The sequence below is a fragment of the Bicyclus anynana genome, chromosome 13, assembly GCF_947172395.1.
Source record: "Bicyclus anynana chromosome 13, ilBicAnyn1.1, whole genome shotgun sequence".
NCBI classification, from domain to species: Eukaryota; Metazoa; Arthropoda; class Insecta; order Lepidoptera; family Nymphalidae; genus Bicyclus; species Bicyclus anynana.
Genome location: NC_069095.1, coordinates 5,584,280 through 5,610,914, shown reverse-complemented (window position 1 = coordinate 5,610,914; position 26,635 = coordinate 5,584,280). Strand labels below are relative to the sequence as shown.

Below are 26,635 nucleotides of genomic sequence, written 5' to 3'. Positions count from 1 at the left end.
TGTCAGGATCTGATGATGGCATCCTGGAGAAATTGAGGGGAACTTTCGAAAATTGTAGAGACGGCTAGTGCGTTTGTTAGTGTTTCCTTAAGGTATTTTAAACCACTACAACTTTATGAAGGTTTGAAGTTGGTCTGATGATGGAGCCGAAACACAGACGATGGAACTCGTCAAGGATTTACAGCAGTCACCTTTTGTTTGGGCTTGATTAATTTGTATTGATGAGTACTTTCCACCTATATGGGTTGTGACTGTATTAAGGGTCTGGTGATGAAGACGAGGGACAGTGAAGAGAACTCCTCGACGGTTCACAGTAGCTACCTTGTGTTTGGACTTGATAAATTTGTATTGATGACAACTTTCCACCTAGATGGATTGTGACTGTATTAAGGGTCTGATGATGAAGACGAGGGACAGTGAAGAGAACTCCTCGACGGTTCACAGTAGCTACCTTGTGTTTGGACTTGATAAATTTGTATTGATGAGAACTTTCCACCTAGATGGATTGTGACTGTATTAAGGGTCTGGTAATGAAGACGAAGGACAGTGAAGAGAACTCCTCGACGGCTCACAGTAGCTACCTTGTGTTTGGACTTGATAATTTTGTATTGATAAGAACTTTCCACTTAGATAGATTGTGATTGTATGTACACGCAGTGGGTATGCTAACACTAAAAATAAAAAAATAAAAATTTTAATAAAAAAAATTCAACCGACTTCCAACTCAAAAAATAACTTTAACTAAAAAGCAAAAAATAACATCCTACCTATGAGCTACCTTCTGATCAGTTTGAAGGCGGTGCCAAGCCAGTGTCGTGTTTTAATTAAAAGCTGTTAAACTTAAACTGTTAAACCACAGAAATTTTGTAGTTAGAACGTGTTTAATTAAAACATCACTGGCTTGGCACCGCCTTCAAACTGATCAGAAGGTAGCTCATAGGTAGGATGTTATTTTTTGCTTTTTAGTTAAAGTTATTTTTTGAGTTGGAAGTCGGTTGAATTTTTTTTATTAAAATTTTTATTTGAAGCTAGAATCTGAGGTTTAAATTCCGTCATATGTTTTTGTTATAAAATTTGTTGTGAATTTTCTTTGAGCCTATATATTTCAGAAAAATTTCTATCCCTTTTAAACGCTGTAGTGGCGGAGTTTCAAAACTTCTTGAATTACGTTTTATTATTTTATACTTTTGTTATGATTTATACACCAATTTTTATAAATATTAGTAGGAAAATTACAAATTTTTAACCCCTACTTCTCCCCCTATTTACTTAGTATAGGAAAATAGTATTTAGTACTTATTGTATTCTGCTCTAAAGTGTAGTAATTCCAAAAATCCTCATAATCGGTTTAGCAATTTAACATTTACAATATTACAATACTTAGTCTAATATCGATTTACTTTGTAATATCTATTATGTAATTGATCTAACTACGAGTATAAATTATTCTATACTAATATTATAAAGAGGTAAAGTTTGTGAGGTTTAATTTTTAAAATTCGTGTAACAATACAAAGCCACGTAGTTTGTAACTGTCATAGGCTTTATTTTATTCCCGTATTCCCGAGAACAGGAACCGCGGGCAGTCGGCTAGTTTAAAAAAACCATACTGTTATGACATCTCCGATTTATTTCGGTAATCTTACAGATGTGCGTCTTGCATTTTCGTAAAGCTATTGTCGCTTCGGCTGCACGAACAGCACAAATGAAGTGACTTTTGGCACTGGCTAATATGTTGCTTGTTTATTTTCGAGTGTCTCGTGACTTTCAGTGTATCAACGTGTGTTCGTAAATAAAATACACAATTTTCCTAATTACGCGCGAGGCGTCTACGTAGCTGGTGAGGCATAGATTATAATTTGTTTCTAGAAGTAATAAATATTTTAATATAACAAAATTTTAGTTTGAAACTGTCGTCATTATCAACCCATATTCGGCTCACTGCTGAGTCTCCTCTCAGAATTTTAGGGGTTAGATTAGGCCAATAGTCCACCACGCTAGCCCAATGCGGATTGGCAGACTTCACACACGCAGAGATTTAAGAAAATTCTCTGGTATGCAGGTTTCCTCACAATGTTTTCCTTCACTGTTTCAGACAAGTGATATTAATTTCTAAAATGCACAACTGAAAAGTTGGAGAAGCATGCCCCGGACTGGATTCGAACCCACACCCTTCGGAATCGGAGGCAGAGGTCATATCCACTGGGTTATCATGGCTCTTTTAAAATTGTAGGTTGAATGAATATGGTACGTAGAAACTTTACGTATTTTTCACTAAAGTATACGGTAGGATACGATTACTCTTTACCGTGCTCTTTCCACTGTTGATAGTTGTGAATAATACGAAGCCTAAATTCCAAGTATAAAATCCAACCATTTTTTAAACCATAAAGAGTAAAACAGAAAAGATTCAAGATATTTCAATACGAAGACGAAATCCTTAAAACGAACAGGAAAATAACGAAAAATACTGTCTCTGGGATTTTCCTTCTAATATAACTTGTTTCGTTATAGTTACTAAGCATTACGAAGCATAAAAAGTAGTAGTTTGTAATGGGGATGGAATTAGAAAAAATGGCCACGATGTTACACAACTAAATTAAACAAAAATTGCAAAGGAAATAATGATTGTCCGTAATGATATCTATTTTTGATAAAAATCCGATATACTCGTAAGTAGACGGAATATCGATATGGATAAAAATTTTATGGATATTTGAGTCTCTGTATGTTTGAGTATATATGTATGTTTACTATGAACGTAGATATCACTGATATAATAATAGCCTGTAGGTGACATTAAGATGCTAAATACCTTACTTATTATGCCCATTGTATTTAATATTATACCTACTCATAGAACTTTGTCAACACCACACATTATTACATGTTTCGGTATTTCCTATGATAAAACCATTGCCACAGTTAGTGTTCTGTACTTGTTTTTGTAAGTTTTCTATCCAATAATCCCACATAAATTGCCAGTCCATTTTCGCGGTAGCTGTAGTCGTGATTTTGGTATTTAAGGAACGTATACCCTAAAAATGACCTTTTCTATAGGCATTTGTAGAATTATTTCGCCAGTAGGTACATAATACTAACAAAAGGTATAAGAATGACAGTTCTGTTCGACTATTTGATCACGTGACCTGTCGATAATAAATGTCATTCCCATACATTTTTTAATTTTCGAAGGGTTAGCGTTCGTAGAAAGAGAATCGACGTGCCACATGTCTACAGGCCCTGCTCAAATAACAGACTCAGGCTTCGGCCTCAGGCTTTATTGTCTTCTAAGTTACCGCCGGCTTCACGATAACGAAATACCAGGATTGCTAATCTACTCTAGACTAAAGCGTACCTATGTATGTAGATTCTATGTATAACCGATAACGCGTATTATTGGCTTTCCGATATTCATGGTGATGCATAACATTACTGATATAACTGTTGCCTATAAACAAATCACCTTCTAAATTTTCCTATATGACGTGTTTGAGATAACGTATTCACGGTCTTCGTGGTGCATTGGTATGCTGCATGTGCGGTGGATTTACAAGACTGAGGGCCTGGGTTTCGATCCCCGGCTGTTTTTATTAATTGATCCAGGTCTGTTTGGCGGGAGGGGCTAGTTAACACCCTACCAGCAAAGATCAACCACCAAGCGATCTAGCATTTCGGTACGATGTAGTGTATGATGAAACCGAAAGGGGTGTGGATTTCCATCCTACTCCTCACAACTTGGCCCGCCTTTGGTGATATTGTTAATGAAGGACTAACTTGTAAATAATAAAAAAAGGTTATATTGTCTTTGTATAAATGGCTTGAGCTTGGGTAGGTAAGTCTTGTTTGCATTTTTATTGTTTTTCTCAAAGAAAAAAATGTAGTGAGTATGCATAATATCAATTGTTAGCGTTAATAAGATAACTATATGTTGGTAGATATTATAGGAACTACTAAGTACGTAAATAGCATTGCGAGCTACTAATTATTATTACCATGGTGGTGTGAAACGCCTATATTATATATAATTATATGTTTAACTCAAACGTGGCTAACAACTTATCTATAATCATCCGTTTAAAGTAGATATGTATCCATGGTGGCTGGTTATAACCGGACGTTCATACATAGTTACGATTGATCCTTTAATGGATTGGACAAAATATTAAATTGAAAGTCACGATATATGACTATACTAAATTGCATTCAGATTAGTGACATCTACCCTCATAAAAAGGTAAGTATTTCTTATCTTGTTCAAAAAGTCTGACAAAACAATCAAGGTATTTTGATCTAGGGGTTAAAATGTTTTTTTGTCTCGACTTGGTGCTTGAATATTGGAAATGCTATAATAATATAATAATGGAATTAGATAAACTGAATGAATTGAGTTGAGTTGTGAATCTATGAGTGAACATTTGACCTTGTGTTGTGACCTTGTCTGACATATCGGTTTCTGCTCGACCACAGGATATTGGCGCCACACAAGAATTGTACCGACTACCTAGTTACCTACGTCATGTAATTAATATTACTATGCCATTTATTAGTGCCTAGACTCAAGTATAAACTAAACTAAAAAGGCCTGTAAATGATTATAGTACATATTCTTTTTTTAACAAGATTAATATCATGTTTTGGTGTGAAATTAACAAAATAAGATTATTTTGTCGCAAGTGATGCCATCTATGTGTACCATAGAGTAATTATACGTCTGAGATGTTAGTGTTTGAATCCGTTGATTTTATAAACAAAGACGTAGGTATCACGTATTTTCAGTACAGTGCACGGAATATGGCCTTTCCCGTATTATTTATATCTTTGTATAGGTACTTACTTACTTAAATGTTATTTTTTTAAAAATTAAAGAACCATGATTTTTATAACGTAACCAACTTTCCATACTGTGTTACGAGCTTTAAAGTCTCTAAAATTTAATAAGCTTTTGAACATGCTGCAAAACATGGGTAAGTATTGGAATATTCAAGTGGGTAAATAATAAATATTCGGCATTGTGATGATACTCACGATGTCCCGTGCTTGTCGCATATCGATTGGTCGTGTCAGTCGCGAAGACTGCAGCAGGTGGTGGACGATAAGCGTTGGGGTCCACAGGGTGCTGTCATAAATTCCACCGGGTGGTATCGCGACGATATCCGCGTTCTAGCGAATACCGGTTTGTGCAGAAGTGAAAGGAACGCTGTGAGCGGTGCAGCGAGCACTTGTTTGTGTTTGACTGGCGCGAAGGTATGGCGCGGGGTCACCTTGAGCCGGCTGGCGCATGTGCACCACACCCTCGGCCTCGCGCCCCCCTCCCCCGCGTGACGTCACCCCCGCCCCGCGTCGCAAGCCCTCTCGTTCGCGTGATGCCCTTCACGCAATATAGCGTCTGAATAACGCAACTCAATTTCTTGTGAAACATAACATTTCAAAAGCGTTCGTCACTATCCACGTAATCGTTAATTTAATTAAGTAGGTACCTTTCTAGTTATTAATTTTATTACTCCCAGTATAAGTGAAATTAGTTTTATTTAGGCTCCTATAGATAAAAATGCATTTAAAACAAAATAGGCAGGTATGCCGCGTGTTTAGATAACACATTTAATCCCTGAAATAAAAATGGCCCAGTTCGATGAGATTATATTTTATTGTTTCTTTAAGTACCTACCTACCTACGTATTACGCACCACACCTACCTACAAGTCAGTACTTAGCTACTAAATATTTATATGAACTTCCGGCAATTTTCTCATTCAAGGAAAAATTGCTGTTGGTGTAAGCTAAATTAAATAAATATTAAATACCTAAGCAACATTAGTTAGTAGGTTACCTACTACTTACCTACCTAATCGGTTCAGTTGTTTATCCCTGAAAACGTAACAGACTTACCGCAACCATTTTTTTAACAAAGATCTAATCTACTTCAGTAGGTATCATTGTACAGTCGTACACAAATTACAATATAATCTCGACCTGGTCTCGAGCTATTAGTAGGTAGGTACATTCGTATACAAACGAGTCTCAGACCTCATAATATGTATTCTGTGCTCAGATTAGCATTCTTTGATCGAAGGGTACAGTCATATACAAATTAGCATGAACCTCATGAGTGAAAGGATTGTGAGGTGGGTGTGGCGGCGGCGCCTCACGTGCCCCGGCGCAGGTAAGCGAACGCGCGGGTTCCGTGATTCCACGCACGTGCTCATAAAGCCTGTTGTCCTAAGGCCGCGTTGAAGCAGAAGCCATTAACAAGCGACAGTTAGCGCGTCATCAACTGAGTCGTCGAGTAGTCAACAATCACCTTGAGAATTGATTTATTGGAAAGAAAAATCAACGTCGTTTGCAAACGTAAAAAAACTAAAGTTCTTTATGGTATAGCTAATTAAAGATTTTTCGAAAATAAATAATCACATAATTAAATTAAATATGGTTTTCACTACTCTTGCTCAAAAACACTGTCATATTACCACGCCACAGCGGGGCTAAACAAGCATATTAGCCTCTAGGGGCTAAAGTAATTTTGTTTTTTTAATTCTTGTCTGTTACGAGTACTAGCCAAGTACTAGCCTACTATAAAACGGAGGAGGTTTTATTCGAAAATTGAATGATTATAGGTAAGGCTCTGATTGTTTTGAAAAATAAATAAAAAACTTTAAATTTGAAATAAATGCAGCGTTCTTGTCTGTGGAATGCGTTCATTTTTTTATTTAATTTTTATTGAAGACATGGGACATCCTTTACGGTGTAATTAATACCTTTGCCTTTTTCTCATGTGAAAAAAATAAAATTAAAAAGCGAGAATTTAAAAAAACAAATAATACACACTTGATTTATTTCAGAAAATAATTGTAAATTTGTGACCGTAACTTTCATATATTTCAACATTAATTGTTATTGGTGTCTTTATCTACTGAGAATGGTGATCCTAATTTGGAGATAGATGAAATTTTCAATCTGTTACCATCAAAGTCTAGACGCATTTACTTAAATACTTACCTACGAAAAATTTAATAAGTGAAGAAAACAACAACAAATGGATTCACTTACGAAAGGAGTTTTTTGAACTATTATCTCCCACGTTTACCTCATATACTCGTTATTCATCTTTACAGTAGTCGGAAATTATGTTGCCGGGTAAAAGCATCTCCCTTAATATCCAAAATTGTAGACTTTGTACATTTAATTTTCAATTAAATAAATCATTGAATATTTTATATTCTCGCAATCGTAGTGAAAAGCAGAGTGTAACACGCGGGGCTAAACCCATTATATACTCGGTTTCTATTTAGGCGGCCCTCGACTTACGTCTCAGGCCCTAAAAATACCTCGTATATAATGGGTCTTTTTAGCCCCTTGTATAACAATCTACTATTTTAAGTAGAAAACTATTGTCTATAATTTGCCATTGACGATAATTTTTTTTCACGTTTCTGCAGTACCCACGGCTATAACTGGTCGCTGCGTGCATGACGGCTCGACTTGATACAAAAAGTACATTTTTATTTTTCGTGCCCACAAGTGTGCATCGACTGATAGCAGCAATGGTGGATAATATGATGCTCATTCCATCCATTACTATATATTTCTTGTAATATATGATGTGAATTAGGCAAGTATTGTGCAACTATGTGCAACGCTTGCGATAACTGCATGTTACTGGAACAGCGGCTTAAAAGTGGCCCTAGCCAGACGTGATAGGATTGGTGTTGCAAGCAATGATAATTTTATACTATAGATCGGTTACGTCCCTACAAAATCACCGCAAAAAGTGATCCGAATAATACAAAACTGAGCGCACACATGCACAATTTTGTCTTTAATTCCATTATTTATTTATGTATATATAGTTTTTACACTTCCTGAATACACAACACGACATTGTAGATGATATTTAGGTATTATTTGTTTTTATATAACGTTCGTTGTTGACCACAACTAACAATGAGATGTGGAAATTTCTTCTTTTGAGCGCCTCATTTTTCATGCTCTAGTAACACATCTAACAGTATTTAACATCATTGGTTGCAAGGATATTTGAGACGTAAACAAGATATAAAGTAAAATAGGAAATTTCAAGTCATTGGATGCAAAAAAGGTCGTTCATTAGTTCCACGTGGCGAGTAGGTTGTTATTTTTAATCTGGTTTATTCAAGGTCTATATGAGTTTTATCTCGTACACTAAAGACATTTCTATTGGAACCTTCGTTGTTTTCGGAAGAATAATATTGTCTGCTTTACAAAATGAAAATTATAGGTACTTAGTATACTCATAGGTACCTCTGACGGTTTCTACGTGGCAACGTACCGGAACGCTAAATCGCTTGGTGGTACGTCTTTGCCGATAGGGTGGTAAGCCACGGCTGATGGCCACTACCAGACCAGATCTGATCCAATTTGGAAAATATAAAATCCTAAATTGAGCAGAGAATTGAACCCAGGACTTCTGTTGAGAACCACAACTGCGCCTTAGATATCGTCAAACGTACGCGATCAGGTGTGTGTGTGTATATATTCTCTGTTATAACCATGTTGTTCATTCGTCGTTATCAACCCATATTCGCCTCACAGCTGAGCTCCAGTCTCCTCTAAGAATGAGAGGGGTTAGGCCAACAGTCCACCACGTTGGCCCAATGCGTATTGACAGACTTCACACACGCAGAGAAATAAGAAAATTCTCTGGTATGCAGGTTTCTTCATGATGTTTTCCTTCACCGTTTGAGACACGTGATATTTATAGAATGCACACAACTGAAAAGTTGCAGGTGCATGCCTCGGATCGGATTCGAACCTACACACTCCGGAATCGGAGGCAGAGGTCATATCCACATATGCTCAATAACCATGTGCCCCTAGTAAAATTGGCTAGTATAGTAGCGTAGGAACTAGGAAGTGATTTTTAAATTGGTACCTTTCATTACGGCTTGTTATAGAAGAGCGGAGTCTTCTTTCACAGGAGTTCACAACTCTATAAAGAAGACTTTAACCTTTAATTATTTTTTACCGTTTGATGTTACTGAAATAAACTATTTTTTTTATTTTACCAATGAATTCACCATCAAGAATAGGTACGCTGGTAATAAAGTGTAACCCGACGACCAACTGTCCAAGGTGTCATTCCCGTTTCCATTTACATTCTAGGTAGATGTTAATATGTAGGTATATCAACAATGCAACTAAAGTACGAGTAGGTACGTGTTTAGTAACGGCTACTGTACTGGGAATTACTAGAATGACATCATTGTGCCTATGATAAAGGTATAATGTTACTGACTCGAATAGCATCTATATACATTACTATTTTTGGCTCCAGTGCATGTGCATTAGGTAACATCGAAGGCGGAAAAAGAGCAATTTACGGTCGAGTAATATTGGGATCATCATCATCATTATCAAGCCATAGTCGGCTTACTACTGAGCACGAGTCTCCTCTCAGAATGGGAAGGATTAGGCCATTAGTCCACCACGCTGGCGCAATAATTGGCGGACTTCACACACGCAGAGAAATAAAAAAATTCTCTGGTATGCAGATTTCCTCACGATGTATTTCCTTCACCGTTTGAGACACGTGATATTTAATTTCTTAAAATGCATACAACTGAAAAGTTGGAGGTACATGCCCGGGACAGGATTTGAATACACCCACATTATTGGGATGCTTAGTGTCTTTATATCAAAAATAGACTTCAATCTATACTAATAAATCCGAAGGGTTTGTTGGTTTGCTTGGACACGCTAATCTCAGGAATTACTGGTCTGATTTGAAAAATTCTTTCAGTGTAAGATAGCTCATTTATCGAGGAAGGCTATAGGCTATATATTATCCCTGTATTCCTACGGGAACGGGAGTTTTTTTTTTCTTTTTTTTTTTTTTTTTTTTTCTATTCTTTACAAGTTAGCCCTTGACTACAATCTCACCTAAATTGTTAGGAGGAGGATGAAAATCCACACTCCTTTCGGTTTCTACACGACATCGTACCGGAACGCTAAATCGCTTGGCGGTACGTCTTTGTCGGTAGGGTGGTAACTAGCCACGGCCGAAGCCTCCCACCAGCAAAAAGTAACGCGGTTGAAACCACGCGGCGTCAGCTAGTCACTTTTAAAACCTGATTAGGTTTCTCGCTTCAAAACGTCTTTTCCGTTGGACGTAAAATGAAACTTTAGCCAATAGATAGGATAATAGGTAGTTTTGGTAATAATCTTATGATTACAGAATGTTGAGCGTCGTATACTCGTAGGGTCGTTGGTTTTGTCACTAGTGAACAAATCACTAGTGACTAAACCAACGACCCTACGAGTATTTATCTGCGAACGCAATGACATTTGGACGTACGTAACGGTTAACGGTAGAAAATAAGGTCGCTTGCTCAATATTCGGAAGTTCGTGGCATCTACAGATAGCTAGTTACGCCATCGTTCTGGGATACTCTGACTATTAAACGATAATACTGCCCAAAAATTGTTAATATCAAATGCATATATCACAAATTCGTAATGGAGCAAATACTAAATCATCCTTTTCTAAGAGGTAGGCCAGGTAGCCGTCTTAGGCAATGGGATCAGTTGAGAACAGCAGGATTATGTTTCTCAGTGTACCATTTAAATAATCAATCACTTCATTGTTTTCATCGTGTTTTTGTTAATGTAAAATGTCATAATTATCGTCATTTTACGAAAAGTGACATTAGAATTTATAGTAGTGATAGTAAGTTTATTTTAACGAAAACTGGTATTTACGTATATTCGTTGAAATAACCATGTTAGACGATCGTAAAAACAAAAAATCACTGCCACTTGCTGTGAAATGGCGCAGCCAAGGTCATTTCGGAGAAATAACTGTGTTAGACGACAACGAAAACGAAAATACCTACTATGAAAAACGGTGTAGTTACTTATTGTTTGAATGGTACACCAAGGTCCCGTCCCGTTCCCGTCATAAGGAAAATCGTCTTTACTGAACACATCACCGTTAAATTGAATAAATAGGTTTAGTTGAGAATAAACCTTGTGCAGCATGTTTCATTCTTATGATAGGGGAAGTCCCAATGAACAAAGTCTTGTAATTTACAATTTTTATACGTGTTATTGTCTGCTGCCTGCCATTGTTTTGATTATTTCAAAAGTAATTTTTTTTAATATTTTATGCATTACCTATCTACTGTACCCCTAAGTCGTCGGTTAAGTTAAAATCTTTTATTTATAAATTATAGTTTTTCTGAAACTTATGTGGCAGTAATGTAAAAATTGGGTCAGCGTGGTGGACTAACCTCTCTCATTCTGAGAGAAGACTCGAGCTCACCAGTGAGCCGAATATGGGTTGATAATGGTGACGATGATGATGCTCTGATATTTGTTGGGAAAGAGTAAAAATCACATTGGTTTTTTATTTTTACATTTGGCTAGTTACCACCCTACCGACAATGACGTTCTGCCAAGCGATTTAGCGTTCCATTACGATGCCGTGTAGAAACCGAAAGGGGTGTGGATTTTCATCCACCTCCTAACAAGTTAGCCCGCTTCCATCTTAGACTGCATCATCACTTACCATCAGATAAGATTGTAGTGAAGGGCTAATTTGTAAAGAATATTAAAAAAAAAAATAACTATCTATCAATAATCGGATTAACACTTGATATTAGTAGGTTTTACTCGTATGTCAACAATGTTCAAATAAAAATTAAAATAAACCTCCCAATAGCAACTACCGTGCATTTTTACACAAAGTCAACTTGATCGGAGTCCCCGGTGACAAAATGAATCATGATCGCTGGGATGCTGGCATAAATCATGTTAGGAAGGAACTCTATTTAGTATGTGCCTATAGACTAATGATTATTATTTTTTTTATTAAAACTAGCCTACGCCCCTCGGTAGTTCCCGTTGCCGTGAGAAAATATCGCATAAGACATTTACAAATAACGTGGCGTAGGTGGTAAAATAATTTTTAAAATCGGTTCAGTAGATCACGAGATTACCCCCTACAACACATCAAACTTTACCTCTTAACATTAATATACGTGCTTTTATTCTAACAATATAAATAATTGTATGAAAATAAATAAACTTGCTTGATTAATTAAAGAAAACTCCAAGTTTAGTGATATTACTTTTAGTTATAAGTCACGATCTTACATAAATATGTAAATGTAGACAAAGTTTTTAAATGACTAACCTACTTTAGTATTGTTTTATGTAAGAAATATAAATAGAGGAAAATAATATCTCACTAATTTTTCATTCATGGTTGATAGACATTTTTAAAAATAATTGGACTTACCATGAGAGATTCATGGTAATAATATATATATATTTATATATATTATTACCATGAATACATACATAAAGTTAGGTACTACCTTCGAGTACCTACGAAATGCTACAGACGATCCTTCATTCGACCTCTACGAATTTTTTACTGAATTTTTATGAAACTTGCTTAGCTACATTTTTATTAGTAGGTGCCAAAGTTACTTAAGTACGAAAGTTAAGAGAAAGTTCTAGTAGAAAGATAATTAATTTAGGTTATCCTTTAGGTACTCGTATTAATATAATATATAAAAATAAAAGTAAAATACCTAAAAGCCATTCTCTAGGTAGACCCAAGTGTACTCAGGTGGTAGAGCACGTGAATATTGAAATGCTAACGTAGTTTCAGGAAAATTATAATGGATTTTTTTCCAAAATTAAATTAATAATTATGATTTTCTGCACTGATTGCAATGACCTAAAGGCTCTCTCTGTATTTGTATGTCTGACTGTTATGTCGTAAATATATCAAATGGATGAATCGATTTTTGGCCGGGAACCGGGAAACGGGCCTTTTCTATGAATATCGGATAAGTCTATCCGGTGTTATCTTCAGTTTTTTTCAAGAAAGAAATTTCTGATATAAAAGCTTTATTGGCTGGCAGTTATTTATTTTTGTAAATAGCATCGCTTATCACTTTAAATAATAAATACTTACAAAGAGTTATTTTTTGCGAGATGATTAATTTAGAGCAGGGGATTCATTTAATTTAATTTATTAACGGTTTTACATTTTTTTCTTCTTATACTGAACATATTTTTACGATAACTATAAGCAAATCCCTACCTAGTACTATAGTATAAAGTATATAGTACTAGTGTTTGAGTGTGTGCAAATATTACGTAATCATTTTCTTTATTTACTGCAGACTTGTCAAGTTTCAGCACGAATTGTTACTACATTTTCACGGTTCGCTTGTAATTATGAGATTATAATAAAATGTTTGCATACCTTGAAATCCACCAAATCCATTGTAGTTTTCCGCCTTTTAAATACAGTCACTGAGTACCACACTTGAAAGCGTAATGACTAGAATATTTTCCACACGTCTTTCTATAGCCTCCTGTCAATAAAATCCTTTTATCTTCAGTTACACAATAACAATCTTTATCTAAATTGACACCGTGAATTGCCGCAATTATATTGGCACTCTATAAACATTAAAGACAATAATTCTTATATCGATTATTGTGAGGGGGGCGTTATGTGCCTATACTATTTTACTCGAGTTTTCTTAGACACTGTTGTTTCTTAGAGCGATAGTGTAATACCTAGCACAGTTTGTATTATAGGCACCGTCTTATTATTTCCACTGGGTTTGTGTAGATTTTCTTTGGCACGTTTAGATATTATAATAATGTTACTTGGACTGCTACCAACTAGGAATGGACTATTGACTTTGAGAACGCAGATATAACCACGTGTTATGTAATTGTTTACATTTAGTTTATTGAATTATTTACTATTGCGTTTTATTATCGACTCGAGTAACCTATCTATCTTATTTACTACGATAGCTTTTACTTATCTTCAATAAATTTTATGACCCATTAAATAAATAATTAATTTGATTCCTATCATCCCCCAGTAAATACCCAACACATAATATTTACTAACATCATTAAACTACATTAAATAAGGTATTATATGCGCACTAATAAGAGGCTATCTAGTATCTATATCTACCTACTAAAATTATATAGAGGTATAAAGTTCAAGGTTTTGTAGAGGGGTTAATCTCTGGACCGATTTTTAAAAATCTTTTACCTCTAGAAAGCCACGTTAATTTTTAATATTTAATGAGTGTTTTTTTAAAAATAAAAAAATAAAATAATTTATTTTGGTAACATCAATCAGTAACAAATAATAATTAAAGGCTAGGCTTCTGTATAAGAGTTGTAAACTCATGTGACAGAAGGCTCCGCTCTTACATAATAAACCGTGATGAAAATTAATTAAAATTTAAAAAAATATAAAAATTTCATCCCCCAACCTTACGAGAACGGGAGACACCGCGGGCTATCGGCTAGTTTAAAATAAAACAAATATTCGTTTTTAAGTAAGTGAATAGGTGTTAGAACATACAAGAATACCTAGATGGAACAAAATCGTTAACAAAAGTTTTCTTTGTATAGATTTTCATTTTTCTTTTAACAGGGAAAAATAAACGAAGACTTTTACACGTAAATAGGTTAGTAACAAAGAGCTATGCAAAATTAATGTTAATGTTATTTTATCATTAGGTACCTTATCCTTGTTTAAGCTTTCCGTGGATTAAAAAAAAACGACAACGGATAAAGTAATAAAACAACAAGTGAAATAATAATGTCAAACATGCTTTATCTTAATCCGTACAAATTTTTATCCTACCCATATACTCGTAGGTACCCACTTGTTATTCTAGATTTGTAGAAATTATTATAGTAGGGGAGCCCAAGAGGGATTTATTCAAGCCCGGCAGATTAACTAAAGGCAGGACACCTTGCATGTTGTTGAGTACCGACCTCCACCAAATATGAGCTCCGGTTGATAGGTACGTTTAGGCTTAGGGCAACAGAAAAAAAAAATCATGTTCAGATATAGGTACTCAACCAGACCAACATATAGAGGAGTAGGTTAATAGCTAAAATGTACACATTTAAAAAATCTGAGGATTTTAGAGTGACTTGGGTTCCTAGAGAATGGGAAAACAACGTTTTTCTACAGGATTTATTCGGAGAGTGCGCCCAGGAACTTTTTGATTTAGTACTTACTTTCTTCCTAGTCCTAGTCCTTCTTCACCTTTTTATCATAGAGTCGAATCGAAATAGGCATCGAAGAGGTCTGCATCCAAACGTAACGTAAAGATGACCATGCATTTCGGCTCTTCGATCCTGCTCCTCACTGCGAAGTTATGGAATGCCCTTCCAGTTTCTGTTTTCTATACCACCATGGGTATTTTCAAGTCAAGAGTGAATGGGCATGTTCTAGGCAAGCATGATTGCACCCAAGCGCTTGCCTAAGTAATAGTTTAGTAAGCAAATCTTTTGCCACAATCAAAGCTCTGGCGACTGGAGACATGATTTCTCATGAATACAAAATATCAAAAAAAATGCGTTCTATACTTGGATAGTTAAGGATTTGGAGCCTTAAAACCGAAGCGTGAATAGAAGCGTGGGCTGATAAACTGTAAGCCTTCCTGAAATGAGGTACGTCTGGCTATCGTAGGCTCTCAGTCTATGCTCGTACCTAATGACTTTTCCAGTAAGCCCAACCTTAGTTCTAGCACTTACTATGCTTTTACATATATCTTCTGTGGTGGCCTGAGTAATCTATCTATACTTATAATAAAAGTGTAACAGGTCAAAGTCTGTACATTGAAGATATTTTGTACTGAAGCCAAAAATATTTTTTATTTATTTTTTGTGTCTGTCCTTATTTTTGTTGACTGATCATGATCGCTGAAAGTACTGAATGTCTAATTCAGTAGTTTCAGCGTGATGCCCGATCACGCTAAAACTACTGAATGAATTTAAATGAAACTTGTCACGATTTGAGACCTTAATAACGTAGAAGCTTTTGTCGCGAAAATTAAATCAGAAAGAGGCGAAACAGGGGTTGAAAGTTTGTATGAAAAGTCCTTCATTTTTCAAATTACATTTGTACTACCTACTAGAAAAATACTAAAAATAAGGGATGGAAATTGTATTAATATAAATCGTTAATTTTTTGAGTTATAGTTTTGTAAAATGATTAGTGCATTATTTATTATATACCTATAAAACATATAAAAATATAAATAGAAGGGGGTGAAATAGGGTTTAAATGTTAACATCGTTATCCACGCGGAAGAAGTCGCGGGCGTCCGCTAGTAACATATATAATATTACAGTTCATATGATAACTGGACAAATAGATTATATTATGTTATCTACTTTATTGCTAAACAGGTTCAAATGATTGGCAATCTAATTAACTATAGTAATGTAATGTATAATTTGTATTGAATTATTATCATAGTTAAAGCAAATAGTTGTGTTGTATTATCCAACGACATTTTATACTGTAGACATGTTTCATGACTATAAAATCACCGCAAAAAGTGATCCGAATTTAGCGCCTTTACTGAGCACACACATGTACAATTTTGTGTTTACTTACATTATACTTTACGTTTATATAAAACAAACAAACAACTCGACATTGTAATACACGACAGTGATGTAGACATTCTAAATACAAATAAAAAAACTAATATAGGTATTCTCAATACGTCGCATGAGTAATTTTCAATATTATTCAAGAAAATCGCGTTAGCCTAATAAGATTTAGTGACTAATTAGATTAACGTAATTGATGTTAGTGTTAAATCTTGAAATATATGAAAATATATTATGAAAAAAGTTTGTACATGGGTTTCACCGGCCTCACCGCGCTGCTTGCAAAGACTCATTCTGTATCATTCTTTATTCTGTGTATGCGACTCAATGAAATTAAGACAATTTGCCGCTTTTGTTCACCTCAGTTTTAACGCGCTAGACATATCTCTATTATAAAATCTTTGGTTGGTATATTATATTATCTATTATAATATCGCAATATTTTGTTAGTCGTAACGCCACGTAACGCCCTCTCTATGTCTATTACGTAACTTCGATGTAGGTTGAGACTCCCGAGTCTCGCTTACGCCATCTTACTGTAACAGTCAGTATCATTACCGTGACTATGATATTCAATGTTACAAGTCACGATCACAATGACGAAATCGTTAACGACATTTTAAATAGATGGAGCTAAGTTACAACGAATTTATTGATCTACTCGTACTTGTAACAACTACCGTAAGATGCCGCATCTTTGCCGACCTAGCCCTACTTTGCCTGTTGTGTTTTTTTTCATTTTATTAGTAAAGTATTATATCTATCATTTCCAAACTGGACGAGTTATTATAACGCGTGGCAACACTAACTTTTGTCTGTGGTATAATATTTGTAAATTGTCAGTGAGCTTCAAAAATTGGTAAATGGAGGCCGCCGGTCATTTGTGCGTGCGAAAACTTTTTAGTTTGTGAGTATTTTACTATATTTATACTGATTTCAAAGACTTATACTATATTATAACTCATCTTCCGTCTTTCTATCGAAGATTTGCGCTTTAAACACGATTTTATTGATGTAAAATTAAGAAAATATCAAAATGCTGTCCTTTTAAAAAAGAGCGACGAAACTTTGCCTAGGGCTAGGGTTGCTACTTTTCAGTTTAAGATAGAACTAGTCAAATCACATGGTTTCATATTCGAGTTAAGTTAAAACGGAGAATAACTTTTCAATTTTTGTTGTCAAAATGTTTGCTATTTTTATTAATGTCATAATCTATCTATGTACCTATCCTACTAATATTATAAAAACGAAAGTTAGTATGGATGTATGTTTGTTTGGATGTTTTTTACTCTTTAACGCCGCTACTACTGAAGCAATTTGGCTGAAATTTGGAATGGAAATAGATTTTACTCTGGATTAACACATATACCTATGCTTTTTTATTCCGAAAACATCCATGGACTCTCGAGATTTGCGAAAACCTGATGAATTTGATGGTGTAAATGTTTGTTACTCTTTCACTCGACTACTGAACCGAATCACCTGAAATTTGAACTAGAGATAGATTATAGTATGAATTAACACACAATACTTTAAAAAAAAAAATTCTACGCGGAAGAAGTCGCTGGCGTCCGCTAGTATTAAATTATCCAATTCTTACATATTTTTTTTCCTTTTTTGTAGTAATTGAAGATGCCTCGCCAATACGTTAATTACTCTGCCGAAATGTTAAACGTAGCGGTGGATCTAGTTAAATCAAAAAAAATATCGTCATACGAAGCAGAGAAGCAATTTGGCATACCCAGGCGAACAATTTTGAATAAATGCAATGATCATCACCAAAAAGCTGTAGGTCATCCTACACTTCTAAGCGCAGAAGAAGAAATCCTAATAGCTGATACTGTGAAAGTATCAGCTGAATTTGGCAGTCCCTTAACCTTATTAGATTTACGTATCGTGGTGTATCACCACTTAGAAAATAATGGAAAATCACATATTTTTCATGGAAAGATGCCCGGGGAACGCTGGGCACGTAATTTTTTAAGACGGCATAAAATGACTCAACGTATAACGCAGAACATAAAGAAAAGTCGCGCATCAAAGTCCGTTGCCGAGTTAAATGAATACTTCAAACACCTAGAAGTTGAAATTGCAAATGTACCTCCGTCGAATTTACTCAATTACGACGAAACTAACCTGAGCGACGACCCTGGTTGCAATAAAGCGATATTCAAAAAAGGAATAAAGCACCCTGAAAGGGTAGTTAACTCTAGCAAAAGCTCGGTTTCAATTATGTTTGCCGGCACTGCTGATGGAAAATGTTTGGCACCATACGTAGTCTACAAGGCCGAGCATTTGTGGAGTCGTTGGTGTCTAGATGGTCCTTCAGGCTGTCGATACAATCGTACAAAATCAGGTTGGTTCGACATGGTATGTTTCGACGACTGGTTTGAACAAATTATTCTACTCTGGGCGACTGGCTTAGATGGACCAAAAGTTATTATTGGCGATAATTTATCATCACATATAAGCGTTTCTACTGTAAAACTATGCCGCGAACACAATATAAGATTTGTGTTTTTGCCGCGAAACGCTACTCACCTCACTCAACCGTTAGATTTATCATTTTTCGGTCCAATGAAGAAACACTGGCGAACGATTTTGCTGCAGTATAAACTAGCAAATCAAAATGCTGCAACTATAAACAAATGTCATTTTCCACAGCTACTAAAACAATTAATAGATAAACTACAAATAAGTAACGAGAACAATTTAAAAAGTGGTTTTAAAGCTGCTGGAATTTTTCCCTTTAATGCATCAAAAGTTACTCAAAATATACCTGAAGAGACCGGACAGATGAGGCAAAAATTTGATCACACTCTTCTAGAGTACCTGAAAGCTTCCAGAGAGTCGAAACCAATGTTAGGAGGTAGGAACCAAAAATTGAAAATAACTCCAGGGAAATCAGTTTCTGGGGAAGATGCAATAATAAGCCAAAAACCAACTGAAACCAAAAGAAAGCCCACTAAAAAAGTTTGTGAAATAAATAACTTGGACAATAAAAACGAATGTATGGAAAACATTAATGAAAACGAAATTCAATTATCCTTCACTCCACCATCCCCTAAACCTTCAAAAATAAAACTTCTTTCAGAAGTTAGATTTTCTAAAGATAATAAAGCGTTCTACAATATAAGTAATATGGTACCATTAAAATTAACCAAAATTGATAAGGACACCGATTTGTTTATTAAAAAGAAAAAAAAAGTTGCAAAGAAAAATCCGCCAAAGAAAAGAATGCGATTAGCTTCAGGTAGTAGCACGTGTGAAAGCGTTGTTCAAATGAGCTCACATAGTGATTCAGACATTTTTGATATTAATACATTAAGTGATAGTGATAATGATGACATTTTTGACAATGTATCAGGCAGTTGGATCCAAACTGATAAGGAAAATAATATTGAAATGACAAATAACAAAAATAGTTTACAAAAATATAATTTTGCAGAAAAAGATAATAAAAATATGTCCAATGTAATAAAAAATCGTAAAAATCCCAATAAAATTACAGAGAAAATAAATAAAACCATCAAAGAGTCAAAGGAAGAAGGAAAAAGAAATCTGGTGAGTGAAATGACTACTTATGAAAGAGAAGTCATTGATCAAAACGAAGATGATTTCAAAACGTTGATTGATCAAAATGAAGATGATTTCAAAACAAAACGAGATAAAAGAGAATCAAAACCAAACGACATACTAAAAAAGACTGAACTAGAAAATAAAGATTCATTAGCTTTCAATGTAGGAGATAAAGTTTTGACTAGATATTTTCAACGCAATTTATGGAAATATTACATCGGTAAAATAGACAGTATTGATAATATAAAAAAACATACGCTATATCATATTACAAATCAGTCGGAAAACAAAGTAAAGATAATTTAAAATTCATTAAACCAAAACGGGTCACCGACAAGGATGTCATACCAGAAGATTCTATCGTAAAAACTGTGGATCTTCTGCAAATTTCTGAAACTCCCGAAGAGTATATTATTATGTTTGATGAAGATGGTATTTACTTTTGAAATATTTTTAAAAAAGTTCCTTTAGAATTATAATTTTTTCTAATAATCTATAATCTTGATACCTTATTTCCATTTTATTTGTGAGACTATATTATTTTTAAGTTTTATATAATAATGTTACCACCGCAAATAGTTTTATTTAATTAGGTAGTTACCTAAGCAATAAATATGAATCCTCAATGAGTGTTAATTTTATAATTGTGTGCTACAATATAAATGTAAAAAAGATAATTAAATTATTTGATTATATTATGTCCTTTTTCTTTGTGACAGCCCTTGGTAAATCCCTAAAATAACTTCTAGCATACAAAACTTTGCCTACCGACTTAAAAATAAATATAAGGTTGTTGGGATCAATTTGCGTATATGGCATGAAAATACACGAACTCTTTAGTAGATTTGTATATTTATACACTGCTAAGGTAGGTAAATAATAAAAATGTGTAGCTAGGCAATGTTAGTGTTTCGACAGTTACATTGCCTAGTTCTTTAGAACGCAATTTCTCATTCATCTTTCTGGTTTCAAGCGATTATTGACTCTAAACCAATAGGTTAAAGTTGTATCTTGCATATTTGACCAAAATAACCTAAAATATTCTTAAAACTAAAACGTTATTTTTAAAAAACCCCGAAATCAAGGCAAAGTTGGAGCATTTTACGGTAACCACATTTTCTGCAACTAATTAAACAACGTAGATATGAACCTTGTTTCAAGCTTATTTTAAGTACTTCATAAGAAAAGCCCAAATTCATATACTTTAAAAAAAATAGATTCAAAAATTATTTTATTTATACTCATTATCCAATTTAATGTAGACTATCCTTCAGTTCGGCATCGCTTAGGCGCTTTCGAGATGTAGTGCTGGAGATGAGTGTTCCATATTCCATGGACAGCACATTGAACCAATGTTTCGGTGCTAAACAACTTTACATCTCGAAGAGACTGTCCACCACCTGTTTTCAGAGGATACTCGAGTAGGTACTTGGGCAATTGCCAGGAGAGCAGAAGCTAGCTTAGAAAAGCGGTGATCACTGGCAATGGAAAGAAAGAGACCTCGAGGACCAGCATTGGTCCAGCGTGGTGGACTATTGGCCTAACCCCTCTTATTCTGAGAGGAGACTTGAGCTTAGCAGTGAGCCGAATATGGGTTGATGACGACGACGGGGTCTAAACTATCGGGTTTGTAATATTTCTGGGATTCCATAAGTATGTGCATTAAGAAGATCTAATATATAAAATTCTCGTGTCGCGGTGTTCGACATTGAGCTCGACCGATTTTGATGAAATTTTTTGTGCATATTTAGTAGGTCTGAGAATCGGCCAACATCTATTTTTCAAACCCCTAAATGTTAAGGGTAGTCCACCCCTAAATTTTTTTTTTATTTTTTAGGCAAAATTTTTTGTTTTTATTTTTTTATGACACAGCATACAAAAATACATACAACCCTAAATTTTCACCCCTCTACGATCAACCCTTATATTTTATTTGTTAATTAAAAACTATACATACAAATGATTTGTAACTAAAACGTAGTCAATTTGAGCTTTATTGTTATTGTATAAAGTTCATATTAATAATAATTAGAAAACGGGGTAGGGGTAGGGTAGGGGTAGGGTAGGGGTAGGGTAGGGGTAGGGTAGGGTAGGGTAGGGGTAGGGTTGGGGTAGGGTAGGGTAGGAGTAGGGTAGAGGTAGGGTAGGGGTAGGGTAGGGGTAGGGTAGGGGTAGGGTAGGGGTAGGGTAGGGGTAGGGTAGGGGTAGGGGTAGGGTAGGGGTAGGGGTAGGGTAGGGGTAAGGTAGGGGTAGGGTAGGGTAGGGGTAGGGTAGGGTAGGGGTAGGGTAGGGGTAGGGTAGGGGTAGGGTAGGGGTAGCGTAGGGGTAGGGTAGGGGTAGGGTAGGGGTAGGGTTGGGGTAGGGTAGGGGTAGGGTAGGGGTAGGGTAGGGGTAGGGTAGGGGTAGGGTAGGGGTAGGGTAGGGGTAGGGTAGGGGTAGGGTAGGGGTAGTTGAAAGTTTACATCGAGTTTCACGCGGACGAAGTCGCGGGCATCCGCTAGTAATTATATAAAAAGGACCCAAGTAAGTTTATTAAAGTTAGATGAAAACATTATTTATTACATCTGCCCGTAGTTAGTTAAGTACCTACCTACGTATTTACGTACGTATACGTATTAATAGATCTTTTTTAATAGGTGCATGTAAAAGTTGATTTATACAAAAACGATCCAGTACTCAAATAATCTAAATATCAAATTATGTAGAACTAGCTGACGCCGCGCGGTTTCATCTGCGTGGTTCCCGTTCCCGTAGGAATACAGGGATAATATATAGCCTATAGCCTTCCTCGACAAATGGGCTATCGAACATCAAAAAAATTTTTCAAATCGGACCAGAACTAATATATAAAGCTGAAGAGTGTGTTTGTTTGTTCCTTAAATTAGCGCGTTCAATCGAACAAACAAACAAACAAACTCTTCGGCTTTATAATATTAGTATAGATAATAAAGATAAACGACTATATTACAGCCAAATAGGCCGTTATCATGTCCATAAGCTTAGAAACAGAGATGAAATCATTGAGCGCGCGGAATGCAGTTAAAGCGTGGGAAGGCTGGTAGTTATTTAGTTAACTAATTGAACGTAACGTGGTGTTAGATGCTGTTGGGGCCGATAGTGGCCTTGCTTTGAGATGCGGCGTCGTAAACTATTGTATTAGGATCAAAGAGGTTAACTGAGTGAAATAGAAATCTTCTACAAATCCTGATGCTTCGAATTATTTTAGGTAGGTACTGTTAATAGCTTAGCGTAGCTTTATAAAGTGTGTATATATTGTGATTCAATTTTTGGCACAATTTGTATTTACTAGCGGACGCCTGCAACTTCGTCCTCATGGAATTCAGTTTTTTTTAAATCTCGCGGCAACCATGGATTTTTCCGGGATGAAAAGTAGCCTATGTGTTAATCCAAAGTAAAATTTATTTCCATTCCAAATTTCAATCAAATCGCATCAAAAGAGTATAAAGAGTAATAAACATCCATACAAACTTTTGGGTTTATAATATTAGTAGGAATACCCAGATGTTAATTTTTTGGAAAATGATTCGGGAATGCTTATCTTCTTTATCATCATCATCATCATCAGCCGATAGACATCCACTGCTAGACGTCCACATAGGCCTTTTGCATGGACTTCCAAACATCACGAGCCGCCAGCATCCGGCGGCTCCCTGCAACCCGCTTAATGTCCACGGGTCACCTAGTGGGAGGCGACCAACACTGCCAGTGCGAGGTAGCCATTCCAGTACTTTGGGACCCCGACGACCATAGGCTCTTCGAACTATCTTCTTTCTTTCTTTTTTTCTACGGAGTTATAATATTCTACGTAGTTCGTCGGTCTAATGAATATCCTACGTGGTTTTGGAGTACGGCGTCCTGGGTTCGAACCTTGGGTTGGGCTTTATGAGATACTGAGTTTATTTCCTTTTTTCCAAGAAACTTTCAGGAAGGAAATTGGTGGTGTTACACCACACAGAATACGTTGCCGTCCCGGTTACTAACGTTAACATCTGATAGTGGCCGTTAATTTATATTATCACCCAAATACTGCCAACCCGCGGTGGACCTAAGCTCCATATCCCTTCTATAAGGAGGGAGGCCTGAACCTGTAGTAGATTAGTAGTATTTTTTAGGCTTATTATAAAATTATGACTACTTAATTGATGGACCAAGCAGATACCCCACCTGTTGGTAAACGAAAAAAGAGTAAGCTCCCATTAGCACGAGCGTTAAAAAAGCGTTCAAATACATATAGTATGAAATTAAATGAAGGTCTATTTTCAACGCCCAAAATTTAAAATGCGACACGGCTCGAAAAAAAGCGTCGTTTTTAAAACGCTGACGTGTGAACGTATACTTCGGAATACATTTTTTTCTATTTGAACGCTTTTTTAACGCCCGTTAAAAAACGCTCGTGCGAATGGAGGCTAACACTTTACAAGGAACGCGCCCTACAAAGTGCCGTTCTATGAAGTGGTAATTACCACTTCAACCGTCTTACAAGCCTGCTGTTCGTATTGAAGGCTTGTAAGATGCATATAAATCACTGATTTAGTGATTTATATGTTCTGTGCATTTAAATGTTGATGCTATTATCCGGGACCGGCTTAACGTGCTCTTCAAAGCAAGGGAACTCCACCCGATAACATCGGATAACAGCGGAAATATAGTGCATACAAACAAGACATCCTATAATGCACTGTCCTGCGCTCGTCAAACTGAATCGCATACCGGACTTGCGATTCCTATGTTAGAAGCATGAATTAATATAGTTTCATCGTCTATAAAATGACAAAGGTCTGGTCGCACAGAGTCCCGCTTTACTGATTTATAAAAATTGTGCACTATATACAATAGGGATGATGACAGTTTTATAAATTGTATATAAATTAAAAGTATGCTAATAGTAAAGCAATTTTGTAAAAGTAACAGGGTATCTGCGATCATTACTTTCGGAGCTACAGAGATTTAAAGTGTCAGATTTGCGGCGCTGTCGCGGATCCCTGAAAAACGCCCCATACAAAATGGCACGAACTTATGACGTCGTAGGCAATTAATGATCGTTAGATTTGTAAGGGCGTTTAAATAAAATTACTAATATATTTGTTATTTCTGCGTTTATGTTTATAGTTCATATGTTCAAAAATGTCACATTTAATGCAAGGAAGCTAAAACTGTATGAATTTTCATCTAATTACGATAAAATATTTTTAATAGATTTTGAAATTTTATAATCTTATTTTATTTTGCAAATATCCAGTCAATCTTTGCTTTTTATGTATAAATTAGTTAACATTGACCTTATTTACCCGAATGTATAATTAAAATCAATATATTCAAACCTAGTCATCATCCCCATTGGTCGGAGTGTGGATATCATCAAACTACTGTTACGCAAACAGTCTCGTAAAACATGCTAATGAAAATCACTTTGTTAATGACACGGCAGGTAAAGGATAATAGGGCGTAGCGCCCAACCGTAGCGTTTCGTAGCGACGTCGGGCGGCGCGCTGTCAGTACTCAGTCAGTGCGACAGTAGCTTTCGTTGCGCGCGCGCATGTAAACACACCCGTAAACATTTCAAATTTCGAACGTTACCGACGCGCGTGTTTTTTTTTCACGTCATACATAACAGTGATTTGAAAAATAAAAAAAAATATTTTTAGCTATGATATAAAATGTTATAAACAAGTCATGTTTTGTGTGTTTGTGTGATCGGCGACTGGAATGGCGGGCACAATGAGTCCGCCGCAGAATTGGCACAAATGGCTAGTGTTGTCAGTGTTCGGATTGGCTTTGTCCGCTCGCACAATTGCCTGCGATTACGGCTCCGTCACCGAGAAATTTGGAGCGGAAGCTGTGGCGCGTTGCAGCGAGAAATGCCCTTTCCAGGTCTGTTACTGTCCAGTTATGTATGTAAACAATACGAATATTAATTGATTATGAAACACGGCTAAAACTCACGTGATATTAGGACGGAGTATGCCCGACTAGTTTCAGTTTGGATCGTCCCGCGATGCAAGAACCAGCTCATGACTAAGGGCCCCGAAATTAGTAGGGCATACTCCGACCTAATATCACGTGAGTTTTAACCGTGTTTCATAATCAATTAATAAGAACAACACTAAAGATAGTTTTGGAACCATTGTAACTTTAATTTCAAGTTTTCGAATATTTATTATCACCATTATTTAATACCTGTCTTTTCGAAAGTGCTTTCGAAAAGTTCATGTAGAAAGAGAGGTTATCGTTATTTGCTAATCACACAAGGGAAGAACGGCTTGACAATTACTACGGAAATAAATAACATAAATCAGTTCCTACCTTTATAATAGGTACATTAAATACTAGCATACGCCACGCTGTTTAAAATTATTCGTTTGTTATCCCAATCACAGTAAAAACTAATCATAAAGACATGAGTTTTACATATCATCATCAAAAACATTATCAGCCGATTAAGTCCACAACTGGGCTGGAAAAAGGTCTCTAAAGACTCTCCCAAATACCACGATCTTGAACCGCCATGCCAGCAACCAGAAGCTCCTGTTAGTTGATAGTGTCAGCCACGCAGAGGCGGGTCAACGCATCGCTTTCCTGTGTAGAGTTGTCC

At 35.8% G+C, this 26,635-nt stretch overlaps 3 protein-coding genes across 7 annotated transcripts in view; 2 read left to right on the top strand and 1 right to left on the bottom strand.

The window, feature by feature from the left end:
* The window catches only part of LOC112046122 (hexokinase type 2), a 42,287-nt gene extending 28,811 nt beyond the window's left edge, over nt 1-13,476 (bottom strand). The window contains exon 1 of one of the 2 annotated variants that reach the window (XM_024082642.2): nt 13,256-13,476. In XM_024082642.2, the coding sequence (XP_023938410.1) occupies nt 13,256-13,276 (21 nt within the window). In that variant the 5' untranslated portion in view covers nt 13,277-13,476. Of the gene's footprint in view, nt 1-5,028; nt 5,248-13,255 lie in introns of those variants that run through there. The other variant, XM_024082650.2, reaches the window with a different exon arrangement.
* Nucleotides 13,477-17,143: 3,667 nt separating this feature from the next.
* LOC112053631 (uncharacterized) lies at nt 17,144-21,113 on the top strand. Its single transcript, XM_052885039.1, has 2 exons — nt 17,144-17,350; nt 18,067-21,113. The coding sequence occupies exon 2, from the start codon at nt 18,076-18,078 to the stop codon at nt 20,326-20,328; it is 2,253 nt and encodes a 750-aa protein (XP_052740999.1). The 5' UTR covers nt 17,144-17,350; nt 18,067-18,075; the 3' UTR covers nt 20,329-21,113.
* Nucleotides 21,114-25,563: 4,450 nt separating this feature from the next.
* LOC112046147 (proto-oncogene tyrosine-protein kinase ROS) overlaps nt 25,564-26,635 on the top strand; it is a 54,273-nt gene continuing 53,201 nt past the window's right edge. For all 4 annotated transcript variants that reach the window (XR_008251350.1, XR_008251351.1, XR_008251352.1 and 1 more), the window contains exon 1: nt 25,564-25,914. Coding sequence is in view for 1 of the 4 variants with exons in the window: in XM_024082664.2 (XP_023938432.2) it covers nt 25,750-25,914 (165 nt within the window). In the remaining 3 variants the exon portion in view is untranslated. The remainder of the gene's footprint in view (nt 25,915-26,635) is intronic.